We start from the raw sequence: 12,827 nt of genomic DNA, 5'->3' as shown, positions 1-12,827 counted from the left end.
GCGAACTTTACTGCTGTTGTTGTCTCCTAGTTGTCCTAGCCATGTTGGTTGCATGTGCCCAACAAAATTGAAAGACGTTTTGTCCTTATGTACGTGCACACATTTTCTTATTATTACACTTTTGTTCGCCGTTGGGGCTTTTGCATATTTTTCAGCAGTTATCAAGATTTGCTCTGCTTATGTTTGTTTTTAAGATAACCTTTAAGTAGCTGAAGTGCTCAAACGTTTCAATATATCTCTTGTTTACTTTTAAAATTTATTCGTTGAAAATATCGAAAAATCTGAGGGAATTTTATCTCTTTCGAAAAAAAGGAAATTGTATCAAATAATAATTTGCTCAATATACATACATGTGTATGTACATATATACATATTGCACTCTATAATACAGATTATATTTTTGCAGCCATTTAAATAAATAAATTTAAAATTACTTCATTTTATACTTTTAAACATTCTATGAAGACTTCCAAAGGGATCTTTATTTACTTCTTGAAGATTTTTTAACTTAATTATTATTTTTATTTTTGATTACTATTTTATTTTTTAATTATGTCCTTATAATGGTTTTGGAATTCTCAATCTAAATCACAGAGTTGTAAAACATATAAAAAAATGTTGGGACTTTAAAGTCTTCGTAACATAAACATTTAAACTTGGCTCCGCAGTATTCAAATGTTATTAAACTTATACCCTGGTTGCCCTTTTTGACTTTCCAATCGACACTAACAAACTACAGTAATAACAAGGGTTTAAGGAGAAGCTCTGAAACTTTTAAATTGTTATGCTTTTGATGCTAGCCACTGCCAACAACAATGCACCACACAACTTCACATAACCACTGGTCAACAAGCGGGATACTCGTATATACATATGTATATGTATCCCTGCTATAGCCGCGTTTGGGATAATAACATCACTATTTGTATTCAAACACACACACACACACATAGAAATGAAAGGAAACACCGCTTTTTGTGTGTCCCATGAAACATGTCGACGTGCTTTTGATTTACCCACCTTTGTGTTTGCTTTTGCTTTTACACTTTTCACACTGTTGTTGTTATTGTCAATGGAACTTGAAATGCCGGTGTTGGTCGCCTTATTCACTTTTTACTGCTGAGCGCTGAACGTGCCCGTGCCGTAATCCTTTGGGATGAACCTTATAAAAAGTTCGCTCACCTAACAGCGCTGGCAAAAACAACAAAGCTGGTAGCTGGTGCTGGTAGCTAAATCGCTGTGATCAACGTGTTGTCGTAGTATTGCAACTCTTGGATGGCAGCAATTAATTCACTTCGTCTAATTAAGTTTAAGATTCATCTTGATTAGCACGCTTACACTCTGGCTTTTATTTAACTATTACAATTATTACACTTCTTTAATTAATTTTAAAAACACTTATTGTAGAACTCACTTTTTCGTTGAAAGTTATTTTACTTAATTTGCAGCATATTTTTTTAATGGTGAAAATTTTATTGTAATGCTTTAATGCTTTAATATTTATATAATGCCACTTTATTCTTTTATTTCAAATACACCAGCTTCATGGGTTTATCACTTGCTATTTGCTGTTGAATTACGCGCACTGAATACACGTTAACTCGCAAGATATGAAGTTAAGAATATCTGCTAACCGATAAAGCATACCGGGTTAGAGTATCTTCATTAGACAATGTTAAACCGCCACTTTATTCCCTTTATACCAGATATGTATGTACGAGTATAATAATCACCGAATTATAAAACTATTCAATTTTATAATCGTACGATTTGCTACGAAACTAAAAATTCAAAACAAATTTCGTTTTCACTGTCACATAAACACAAATTAAACGAACTACGATGTCCGACGTGTCGAAAGCAACAACGCGCAATAACACTGCTAAGCATTCGTTCATATTGGAATAGCGATGAAAACAAGCTGCTAGTGATGTTGCCAGCCGGTTTGAAATAAGTACAAATTAATTTCTACATTTTTGAAATTGCTTTCAATTGGAAATCAACGTATATAAAAATATCCAAATTAACATGAATTGTACTTGCAACAAAGATATACAAGCACAATTTGTTTTAAAACTCAATTGTATGTATGTATAAAAATAAAACCGAGTGTAAAAATATTATTTTTAAGCAATTGATTTTCTCGTTTATTCAGAAAGTCAACATTTTATTCCGAAACTTTCAATCAGAACATTTTTTTAATTTTTTTTTTATTATTATTTAAATACAATAGTGAAAAAAATGTAATCATTCCGATTTTTCATATATCAAATACTGCTGATTTTAATCATCCGGCAATACTAGCTCACATATCAGTATAGCATTGCCAACTGCAACATAATGCCGGAAAAGCAACAAACAAAGCGGATGTACGAAGACAAAGCAAATAATGAAAGGAAGCGTTAACAATTCTGGAAGTAAAAGGAAAAGAAATTATAATTTAAAAACTGTCATTAAATATATATTTGTATATAAAATAATATTTTTTGAGTGAATCTAGCACGCACCATATCTCCTTTCGAAGTATAGAGGTATGCTACAAACAAAGAGCAAAACATAGAGCTGTTGTCTTGGCAACGGCACATACAAACTTGGTGCCAACAAACAAATAGAATTACTCGCGTCAAGAAGGTGTAATTGCTAACGTGTAGTTACTAGTTGTAGCGTTGTAAAAACATTATATATTTTACCAAGCGTTCAAATGAATTATTATGATGAGGAGATTTCAATCAATGGGCCAGATTCGAAGAATCTAAGCCATTTTAATATGGACAGAATGCCAAGCAATGGCAGTGGTCGGGACATTAGTGGCACAAGCGCTCAACGTTTAGCTGCCGCATCAACTAATCGAACCGCTACTCTGCGTCAGAGAAACATTGTAAGCGCACAATATCCTTACTTTTTAGTAATTAAATGAAATTATGCAAATGTATTCTCACGAACATCTAAAATTTCTATCAGCAGCTTCATGGTAGCTCCACAGACGATGATGGCCTCTTGCAGGATATCATTGACCACGATGACGAGGATGATGATGAAGATGATGACGATGAAAGTGAAATGCAACCGCGCATAATGGACGCATCACGCGGCATAGCCAACCAACGGCCACAGACACGTCCGGGCAGCGCACGCAGTACCGCCAATGTATTGTCCGCTAAACCACTCAAGCGTGGTGGTGGTCTGATAGTACCATCGGAAAGTGAATCAGATGAAGCCGCTTCACCGCAACCTCAAATAGAAATCGTTGGAGATTCAGCAGCAGTGCAATCCTCACCACAAGAGCAACAGTTGTCCATCAAACCGGAAGATTGGCAGAATTTAACTGTACATCAGGAGCTGAAAGATCTCTTTCCACACATACTGAAATATACGCCGCAGTCTATTGATACACCGTATCGCCTACAACCATTTATACCGGATTTTGTGCCATCTGTTGGTGATGTGGATGCCTTTCTCAAAGTCACCATACCGCCACTATCGAAACCACAACGTCAGCAAGAAGTCAATGAGTATTTACATAAAATGGGTATTTACCTGCTCGACGAGCCATCCGGTGAACAATCGGAGCCAAGTTTGCTTAATATGAAATTGCGTTCTGTGCTCACTGGCAGTGGCGCTAAGGCACGCTCCGCATCGGCTACCATAATTCCGACTGCCAAAACGCCTAAGGAGATTGACAAGTGGATCAATGAGGTGGAAAAACTGCATATGACACAAATGGTGAATGATATACAACCGCGCAAAGAGATTGAGCCCTTACTGATGAATTGGCCGCGCTCGTATGCTGATGCTAGCGATGCGGTACAACAAGCTTATCAGCGTTGTCTGGAAGATGATGACATTGCGCGCTATGTGCGTACGCTGTGCCAACAGTTCGAGGTGCAGGGGCCTGCGGAAACGCAAATTGATTACATAATGAATGTACAAACTTTGTTTGCATTATATTTGGCGGCCAATCAGGCCTGGGAATGATTAACACAAACCTCAAATGTTTAAATGTTTATAAAGGCACAGTAAAAATGTTGCCGCACTTTCTGAAACTATTCAGTACTTTTATCATTTAAAAATATGAAATAGATCTAAAGTTAATTATGGTTAGATTAATTTATATATGTATTAAACAAATTAATTATTTAATATAAACTTAAAATAAGATTAAGTCCATATGCATTTTGTTGCTTTTCTGTCTTCTGGATGTTGAATACCACATGGTGGTTTTAGAATCATTGCTCTAATTGAATGGCTTGGCATTTGTGTGTGCTTAAACAACTGCATTATCCTTACTACTCTCACGCCTACTAGATTGTGCCTTCAATAAATGCTTCTCTCTCCACGCACCTCGATTCACAGCACATATGTTTGACCCTAATCGCCAACCTAACTATGCGATGTTCTTCACCTACCACCATCATGTGCGAACACACTCCACCGCCAAATCGGATTGTCTACTCGTTGCGCCTACTGCTAAGCCTCAATTAGTCGATGGTTATTCCAGAACTAATGCGATGCATTGAGTTTCATTGTCGGCCAATGTTTGGGCAGCCGCATTCGCTGATTAGGCAAATGAGCTAAATCACGGCAGTTAAGATAGCCGTCGCCACAAAGCAAAGGGCCTGGCCCCACTGCTTGCAGGTGAATACACAAGTTCAGAGGAATTTATGATTAGCGAAGGGAATTTTGCTGATTTACTAGTTGCTTGATGTATGCTTGTTTCTTACTAGCGTATGTACGTTTTGGGTGTTGAACTTAAAATGTTCCTAAAATTAATAAATAGATCATAATAACTTGTACTGGAATTCTTTGAAGTTTCAAGATTATTCTCTCTAAGAATAAGAGAGACGTAAATATAAAAACGAGCAAATATAACCAACGTCAAGTTATTGAAGTGTCAGAATAAAAGTGAATGAATGATATTAATTGAAGATTTTACTTTATTTATGTATGTATGTACATACATATGTAAAGCTATATAACACATCTAACATTTAATTTTTTAAATGAAGAACGTAGAGCAGATAACGGTACGGTTTGGTGCGCTTTATGGGCAGCCGGCGTCATTGGGCCGTACTTATTCCGTAATGATCAAGACCGGCACGTTGCTGTAAAAGGGGGTCGCTGACGCTCAATGAGAACCGAATATTTTTGGACCGAATTGGATGATATGGAATTGGACAAGGAAATTGAGGTTCCAAAAGGACGCCGCCATAAGCCACACAGGGAATGTCACAATCAATTTATTGAACGTGTGAATCTCACGAAATGGCCCAGTCAATTGGTCGCCTCAATCGTGCGATTTGACGCCATTAGACTATTTCTTGTGGGGCTACGTCAAGTATATGGTCTATGCCAATAACCAATGACAATATATGAACTTTTTACGAATATCGAACGTGAAATTGCATCAGAATCGGCCGACTTATGCTTGAAATCCGCCGAAAATTGGGTTCACTGTCTGGACTTATGCAAGTGTGCCCACGGAGGTCAACGAGAATTTCGTTGATGTCCCAAACCGTAAGGAAAAGGTGGGTAATATGGACCACCCAGTTATCTTGAATTCCAGTTGTTAAATCCTTCGTTATTGTCGTTTGATTTCTTTGTCTATTCGCACAAGCTTCCTCGGTTTGAATTTATCGTCCAGCAAGTGGGGATATTAGATCAATAGAGATTTTTGTAAAATCACGGTTGCTGATAACTATTTGTGCGTAAGTGAATTTTGCGTTTTTATTTAAAATTCATTGTGCAATGAATAAATTGACAAATAGCGTGTGTTTAACAAATACTTTTTGCTAATTTTTAATGTTTAGAGTTTAATAAATATAGTCCAGTTTGGAATTAAACTCAGTAATACTCCCAGCACATGCTCAGTGTAATATGGACTACCACGGTGGAGGTTAATACGTACCAGTGGATATTAAGTACTTACCCTATCAACTGGCTGAAAAAATAATATTATAAACCCATTGGATGGGTTTGTTTTTAAAGAGGAACCCAATTTTGCCGTTCCGCTCTCCAACGGGAACTTCATTGGCAAGAGCCTGGGGTTTCACAAACTATTATGTGAATACCTTTTTTTGTTATCCTTAAAAAGGAAATGGACCTTTAATTATACAGCCAACATTGTTTTTAACGTTGATGAAACCGGCATATGTATCGTTCCATCAAAATTATCCCAAGTATTGTCAAAGAAGGGTAAAAGGCAGATTCTTAGCCTTACAACTACCTAGTCCATATTACACTCCAATATTCTTTCGTCTTTCTGGGTATTTTTGTGTTTTTTACAAACAATCGTTATGAGAACAAAATTATTATATTCTGTGCAACATGTTGCGAGAGTATAAAAGCTAATAGCTGAGGATCAAATATACAGGGTGATTCATATTCAGCTGAAATCAATTCGCCAAATGTTAGAAAGTCGCCAACTGAACAAACAATGCAATGGTATTGCACTTCTTTCTTTGGTGAAAAAATACTTTAACCTGGACAATAGATCATTATGGTAATCCCTTGAATCCTCTACGTGAATGGTCTGCTTAACATTAAAAGTTATTTTAGTTAAAATATTTTTTACTTTAAAAATCGCTTCATAGATTTCCGGTCGGATATGAGAAATTCGAATATGAAATCTGTTTATCAAAAATAACATTAAGGTTTACTTTATTATTAAAGTATTGACAAATTTTACAAACCCCATATAGGCGTGAAAATTATTCTAAATGAGCAGCCAAAAATGTGAAAGTACCTTATTTTTGGATATACGTCGTTGTCTTGATTAATATTATTATTATTAATCTTAAAAAGAAAATAAAATTATTTTTTTTTCCTTATTCTTCATATAGATCACCGCTAAAAAATACTGCTTATATTTATGATTTCACATGATTAAAAAAATTATAGTATATACATATATATATATATATATTATATTTTAGAAACACTTAATATTTTTATTACTTTAAAATATATAATACATTCGGCTTTCAACTGAGTAAATAGTATTCCTTCACGAAAATATTTTCGTGAGAACTGCGGCACAATTATTTTTGTTCGTTCAGCGCTGGGTCGATCCGGCATCTTGATTTTGTTTCCTCTCATATTTTTTGTTTTTCCCTTTGTTCTCTCTTTCGCATCCCGGGTGGTCCATTGCATCGCTGCCTGGCATTTATTTTCTAAGTATTTGCTTCCGCGGTGAGAAGTGATTTTTGTTTTCTTTCAAATTTTTATTTAATTTAATATCGAGTGCACGTACGTTAGAATTTGAATAAAAATGATTTGTGAAAATCGCTAAGTTCTTTCGGTTTATGTTATTTGTTTTATAAAAGCGCTTGTAGGGGAGCTATAAGTTTGAGGATATACTACCTGGTATAACTCAAGAAAGTTGCCATAATCCAAAGTCAAAACAATAGTGCTGTGCTATGGACAGGTGGAGTAAAACGCAATATGTTTGCTTCTTGTTACTTTGCGTTTATACTCAAGTGCATAAAACGCTGGGAGATGTACCATCACGGAGCGGCAACACAGTCGGTACGACATTCACAACCACCACTGTGACTATACAAACCGATTTGGAGCCCATAAATGGCACTATAAATTATCGAATTAATGGTAAGAAGAATCGTGACAATAAGCCTTGGTTTGACGGGCGTGGCCTGGATATGCAACACACACAATGCGTGCGTCATGGTCGTTGCGAAAAACTCGTAAATAGCACTTGTTTGGGTGCTAAAATTCCATATACCTTAACAAGCTTAGATCTCACTGACTACCAAAATCAAGATCAAATGTTAAAACATTTGAGTAGCTATCGTGCGCTGAGGAATGTTCCGAAATGTTGGGCCGTTATACAGGTTAGATTGCTTTACATATCATTAATAAATACGATAAACTAAATAAAACTTTTGTTCAGCCTTTTCTCTGCTCCGTTTTTATGCCAAAGTGCGAACAAATCAATGGCAAAGACATGGTGTATCTTCCCTCCGTGGAGATGTGTCGAAAAACCTGGGAACCATGTCGCATACTCTACAACACATCATATTTTCCTGAATTCCTACGTTGTAACGAGACCCTATTTCCACCGAAGTGCACCAACGATGTACAGGAAATGAAATTTAATGCAACAGGTAGCTGTCTGCCACCTCTAGTGCCAGCCGACTCCAGCAGCAGCTACTATCCCGGCATTGAAGGTTGCGGTGTGCAATGTAAAGATCCCCTATATACCGATGATGAGCATCGACAAATACACAAATTGATCAGCTGGCTCGGCACACTTTGTTTTTTAGCAAATTTTTTTGTAGTAGCCACATTTATCATTGACTGGGAGAATGCTAATAAGTACCCCGCTTTGATAGTGTTCTACATAAATTTGTGTTTCATGATCTCATGCCTGGGGTGAGTTTAAATAAAAAAAATAGTAATTCGAAACTGACTAACGTATCATTCTCCACAGTTGGCTGGCACAATTTACACCCGGTTCACGTGAGGACATCGTCTGTCGTAAAGATGGCACCCTACGACATTCAGAACCAACTGCCGGTGAAAATCTTTCATGCATTGTCGTATTTGTGCTTGTCTACTACTTTCTCGTGGCAGCGATGGTTTGGTTTGTGTTCCTCACCTACACCTGGCACCTGCGTGCGGTGGGCAACGTGCAGGATCGCATTGATAAGAAAGGGTCCTATTTTCATTTGGTTGCGTGGTCACTACCGCTTGTGCTTACCATTACCACAATGGCGCTGAGTGAAGTTGACGGCAACAGCACGGTTGGTATTTGCTTTGTTGGCTATCTAAATCATCCCATGCGCGCAGGTTTGTTACTGGGCCCTTTGTGTGGCGTTATATTGGTTGGTGGCTACTTTGTGACACGCGGAATGATAATGCTATTTGGGCTGAAACATTTTGCCAACGATATTAAGTCTACATCGGCAAGCAATAAGATACATCTGATTATTGTACGAATGGGTGTGTGTTCGATATTTACTCTCATTTTCATCTTCGCTGCCATTGCGTGTCATGTAAACGAGTTCAAGCATTCGCATGAATGGGCTGAGAGTCTCAGAAGGTTCATAATGTGAGTAAATCGCTCAAATTTGAAGAAGACAAATGTATTAACTTTCCCACTTTCAGTTGTCGCATTTCAACCGAGGAGAAGTGTAGAATTGAAAATCGTCCTAGCATTGCGCTGTTGCAGCTGCATTTGATCTGCCTCTTTGGCTCGGGCATTGTCATGTCTACCTGGTGCTGGACACCTTCGTCGCTTGACACATGGCGTCGTTATATAAGGAAGTATGTATTTTATATAGTTGATTTCCAAACTGTTTTTATTGAATTTATGTTTTCGTAGAAAATGCGGTAAGGAAGTGGCGGAAGAAATCAAAATGCCAAAACACAAAGTGATCGCACAAACTTGGGCCAAACGCAAAGAGTTCGAGGATAAAGGCCGTCTCTCCATAACACTCTACAACACGCACACAGACCCTGTAGGTTTGAATTTTGATGTAAATGATTTGAACTCATCTGAAACAAATGAAATCAGCTCGACATGGGCGAATTACTTGCCACAATTTGTGAAACGCCGGATGGCGCTCACCGGTGCGGGCACCACCAACTCTACCAGCCAAGGACCGCGAAAAAACTCCGTGGACTCGGAGATAAGTTTTAGCGTACGTCACGTGTCCGTCGAATCCAGACGCAATTCTGTAGACTCTCAGGTAAATTATGTCAAACTAAAAAAAGTAAAAAATAATTGGGGTATTTAGACTGAACTGTTAATTTGATAATTCTTTAGTTAATACTTCGATTAAAGTTCTTAACGGTAAATTCTATTCGATTTTAATATTCGACTTGTAAAAAAATCGAATTAGGTTTATAAATATGCGAAGTTGTACCACCCTGTGCCAGTATTTTCGAATGCTAAATGTTCAAAATAAAATGAAATAAGTTTAAATTTATTTGAAAGATAAGGATTCCGTTACATTGTGGAGGAGTTCGTTGCATTTAGGTGGGGAACTAGGAAATTATTGAGGAAAGGATTGCGAGAAGATCTTTTAGAAATAAATCTAATATTATGGAATTATCGCCAAATTGGTTATTTGTTATGTGCATATGCATTATGTGCGGTTATAAACTGTTTGCATTTGGGATTATAGCTTCATACACTACTTTAGACTTTTCACGGAAGCCTTTAATTATGTCTTGCAATGTATAGCTTATGAACTCACAAGAAAAGCTTTAAACCTTTGGCAAAATTTGGATGTGATTGCATAAATTTCACCTTTATTTCAAATTTGTGTTGTTTTGTGTTATTAACTTTTTTTAGCCGAGTCCCTATTAAAAATAATATTGCATTTAAACTTCTTATCCATAGTATAATATGTAATAAAACTTATTAAAATAATTAAATTTTTCAAAACATTTTCTTTCTACAACTCATAAGCTATCGAATATTTTATACGAAATTCGAGTACATTTAACAATTAAATTCGAACTACATAGTTGCAAATATTCGTTATTCGGATTCACTATTCGAAAGTAGGATTGAAAATGCGAAAATTGAGTTACAGAATTCAAAGCATTCGAATTCGAGAAAATTCATTTTCGAATCGAGTTACAGAATAGGGCCCCTGTGGGGAAAATTTTGAAATTTGACATTAAAATTAAATAAAAATGGAAACGACGCAAAACAAATAGAAAATTTGATGTTACCAAGTAACGAAAAACGGTAGAACGCTATTTTATTAATTTTACAAAAAAACACTATTTCATTAATTTTACAAAAAAACGACTATCAAATTAACAGATCTGGTCTGAATACCCCTAATGCTCAATTTCACTTATTTCAAAACTAAATATTTAGGTTTCTGTGAAAATTGCCGAAATGAAAACTAAAGTTGCCTCGCGCACACGTAATGGCCATCATCACCATCACCATCACAGCAGCAAACATGCAACTGCCAATAAACGTTCGCATAAACGTCGCGACTTCATATCGGCAGCTACAACTGGGCGCAAGTATAGTGGGCGCCGCGAAAGCAGCACTTCTATAGAGTCACAAGTCATTGCTTTAAAGAAGACCACATATCCAAATGTCAGTCACAAGGTCGGTTTGTTTGCACAGCAAAGTACAAAGAAACATCATACACATGGCGGCAAAATGATGAAGCGGCGCAGCGCCAATGCGGGTAAGTGCATACATTTCTAAAAAACATAAAACTTAAAAATATAACGGTAAATGCTTTTCTTCTTCACAGGTTTGGACCCCGCCGATATCAATGAATTTCTAGCCAAAAACGGTCAGTTACTCATGCCTTTCCTACAGCAGCAATGCTTGAGCAGCTCATCCGATGAGGAGAATTCGCGCGCTTCATTCAAAGTACAGAATTCCCGCTTAGATGTACTACTCAAGCAAGATCTCAGTGACGATTCTAACTATAATGAGGAAAACGATGCGGTTCATGCACATGCAGGTCCACGTATCGAAGAAATAAACTCCGATGCAAACGAGCGCAGTGTTAAAAAACAAATCGCACTGGAGAATCTATTAAAAAATATGCAAAAGTCTAATGAATCAGCCGGTAACCGCAACTCACGCAACTCCACACGCAGTCGTCATTCACGTAAATCACAGGCAGCCAGCACAGCCGCCGCTGCAACATCCTCGGCAGCCGCCGCACTTGCTAACAGCAACAGTCGTCGTTCGCAGCGCAGCAACAGAAGCCGAAAGCACAGTTCAATGCGCTCCAATGTGAACGCGACTGCTGCGCTACACAACAAAAACAACAACGAGGAGGATCTCTTGAATATATCCGACTTGAATTTACATTTAGCGCGTGATCTCAATGCTGAAAACGGTGATTCCATGACCTCTTCATGTACTTCCTCCGAACTCGACTTGCCGCTGGGTTTGACATTGCACAGCTCCTACTCGGGGCTCTCCACCGGCAAGCCACACTCGCGTAACAGCAAAACGAGCTGTGATGTGGGCATACAAGCGAACGCCTTCGAAATTGCAACGCACAATTTAACTACCTATGACGAGGATGAGCTAAAGTTGGCAATGCGACAATTGAATGCCAAGAGCGCGCGTCAGAAAAATGATTATGCTGACGAGGCGATCGACGCCACCGAAATGCACACGTTGCTGCGCAACAATAACAACAAGCACAAGGAGACAACACTATTAAGCGAATCGGAAAAACTGAAATTGTTGTTGCTGCCTTCGAAGTAAACAAAAATAACAGGTTCTGAAGGAGCTAAAATAATAATTAATAAACGCGCATAAGGTCATTGTCACCGCAAGTGGCAAGTGCTGCAGCGTATAATGTATAACAAAGTGTTATTAGTGCTAAGTATACAAGTTTATATTTAATGTTAATGCACTTGAGCCTTTTTCACTGACTGTGGAAAAGGTTAAATTGCGAGTAATCAAATTTGTTTAATTGTGGTTCGCAAAGTTTTATGTAATTAAGACAACCTTTCAAGCTATTATATTTTTATAGCACGGTGTTTTTCTTAAATTACCGTTAGTGCACTTTGTTTTGCATGCTTTCTATATTTTGTTATATAGCGTACATGCTAACTGAAAAATACTCATTTCGAACTCGAAATAACGAATAACAACGCATTTATATGTATTTATGGATTTTTATTATATACTCATATACTGTAAAACCTCTGTACTGACTTCAGTTGACTTAAAAATATATTTATTGCATCTTTTTTTTGTAACATAGTTGACAATTCTACTTTTATAGTATGTATAAGACTAATTTAATAATTAAATTAAGGAAAATACAGGAATATTTTTATAAATTTTCTACATAGTTAAGTTA

General features: G+C 37.1%; 3 protein-coding genes across 5 annotated transcripts in view; 2 read left to right on the top strand and 1 right to left on the bottom strand.

The window, feature by feature from the left end:
- Positions 1-1,863, bottom strand: part of LOC105215318 (hypothetical protein) — a 114,688-nt gene extending 112,825 nt beyond the window's left edge. For both annotated transcript variants that reach the window (XM_011189153.3, XM_011189154.3), the window contains exon 1: positions 1,021-1,863. The gene's annotated coding sequence lies outside the window, so the exon portion shown is untranslated. The remainder of the gene's footprint in view (positions 1-1,020) is intronic.
- Positions 1,864-2,203: 340 nt separating this feature from the next.
- LOC105215316 (intraflagellar transport protein 46 homolog) lies at positions 2,204-4,034 on the top strand. 2 transcript variants are annotated; one of them, XM_029042310.2, is made up of 2 exons: positions 2,204-2,878; positions 2,965-4,034. In XM_029042310.2, exons 1-2 carry the CDS (start codon positions 2,702-2,704, stop codon positions 3,973-3,975), a joined length of 1,188 nt encoding a protein of 395 aa, XP_028898143.2. In that variant the 5' UTR covers positions 2,204-2,701; the 3' UTR covers positions 3,976-4,034. The 2 variants fall into 2 exon arrangements, with proteins under 2 accessions (XP_028898143.2, XP_028898142.2); XM_029042309.2 differs by having other exon boundaries at positions 2,219-2,878; positions 2,962-4,026.
- Positions 4,035-6,973: 2,939 nt separating this feature from the next.
- LOC105215315 (protein smoothened) lies at positions 6,974-12,728 on the top strand. The gene is made up of 7 exons (XM_011189149.3): positions 6,974-7,847; positions 7,907-8,388; positions 8,447-9,067; positions 9,124-9,282; positions 9,341-9,707; positions 10,853-11,177; positions 11,247-12,728. The coding sequence occupies exons 1-7, from the start codon at positions 7,416-7,418 to the stop codon at positions 12,221-12,223; spliced, it is 3,363 nt and encodes a 1,120-aa protein (XP_011187451.2). The 5' UTR covers positions 6,974-7,415; the 3' UTR covers positions 12,224-12,728.
- Positions 12,729-12,827: the final 99 nt, after the last annotated feature.

Source organism: Zeugodacus cucurbitae, chromosome 3 (assembly GCF_028554725.1).
Source record: "Zeugodacus cucurbitae isolate PBARC_wt_2022May chromosome 3, idZeuCucr1.2, whole genome shotgun sequence".
NCBI classification, from domain to species: Eukaryota; Metazoa; Arthropoda; class Insecta; order Diptera; family Tephritidae; genus Zeugodacus; species Zeugodacus cucurbitae.
Note: the sequence above shows the minus strand (reverse complement) of the source record. Positions and strands in the feature narration are given on the sequence as shown.

Excerpts from the sequence above, each read along its gene's own strand:
- LOC105215316 (XM_029042309.2), top strand. The coding sequence starts at position 2,702 with ATGAATTATTATGATGAGGAGATTTCAATCAATGGGCCAGATTCGAAG. Across the intron at positions 2,879-2,961 it reads CTCTGCGTCAGAGAAACATT|CAGCTTCATGGTAGCTCCAC; the intron begins GTAAGCGCACAA and ends AATTTCTATCAG.
- LOC105215315 (XM_011189149.3), top strand. The coding sequence starts at position 7,416 with ATGGACAGGTGGAGTAAAACGCAATATGTTTGCTTCTTGTTACTTTGC. Across the intron at positions 9,068-9,123 it reads AGTCTCAGAAGGTTCATAAT|TTGTCGCATTTCAACCGAGG; the intron begins GTGAGTAAATCG and ends TCCCACTTTCAG. Across the intron at positions 11,178-11,246 it reads GCGGCGCAGCGCCAATGCGG|GTTTGGACCCCGCCGATATC; the intron begins GTAAGTGCATAC and ends TCTTCTTCACAG.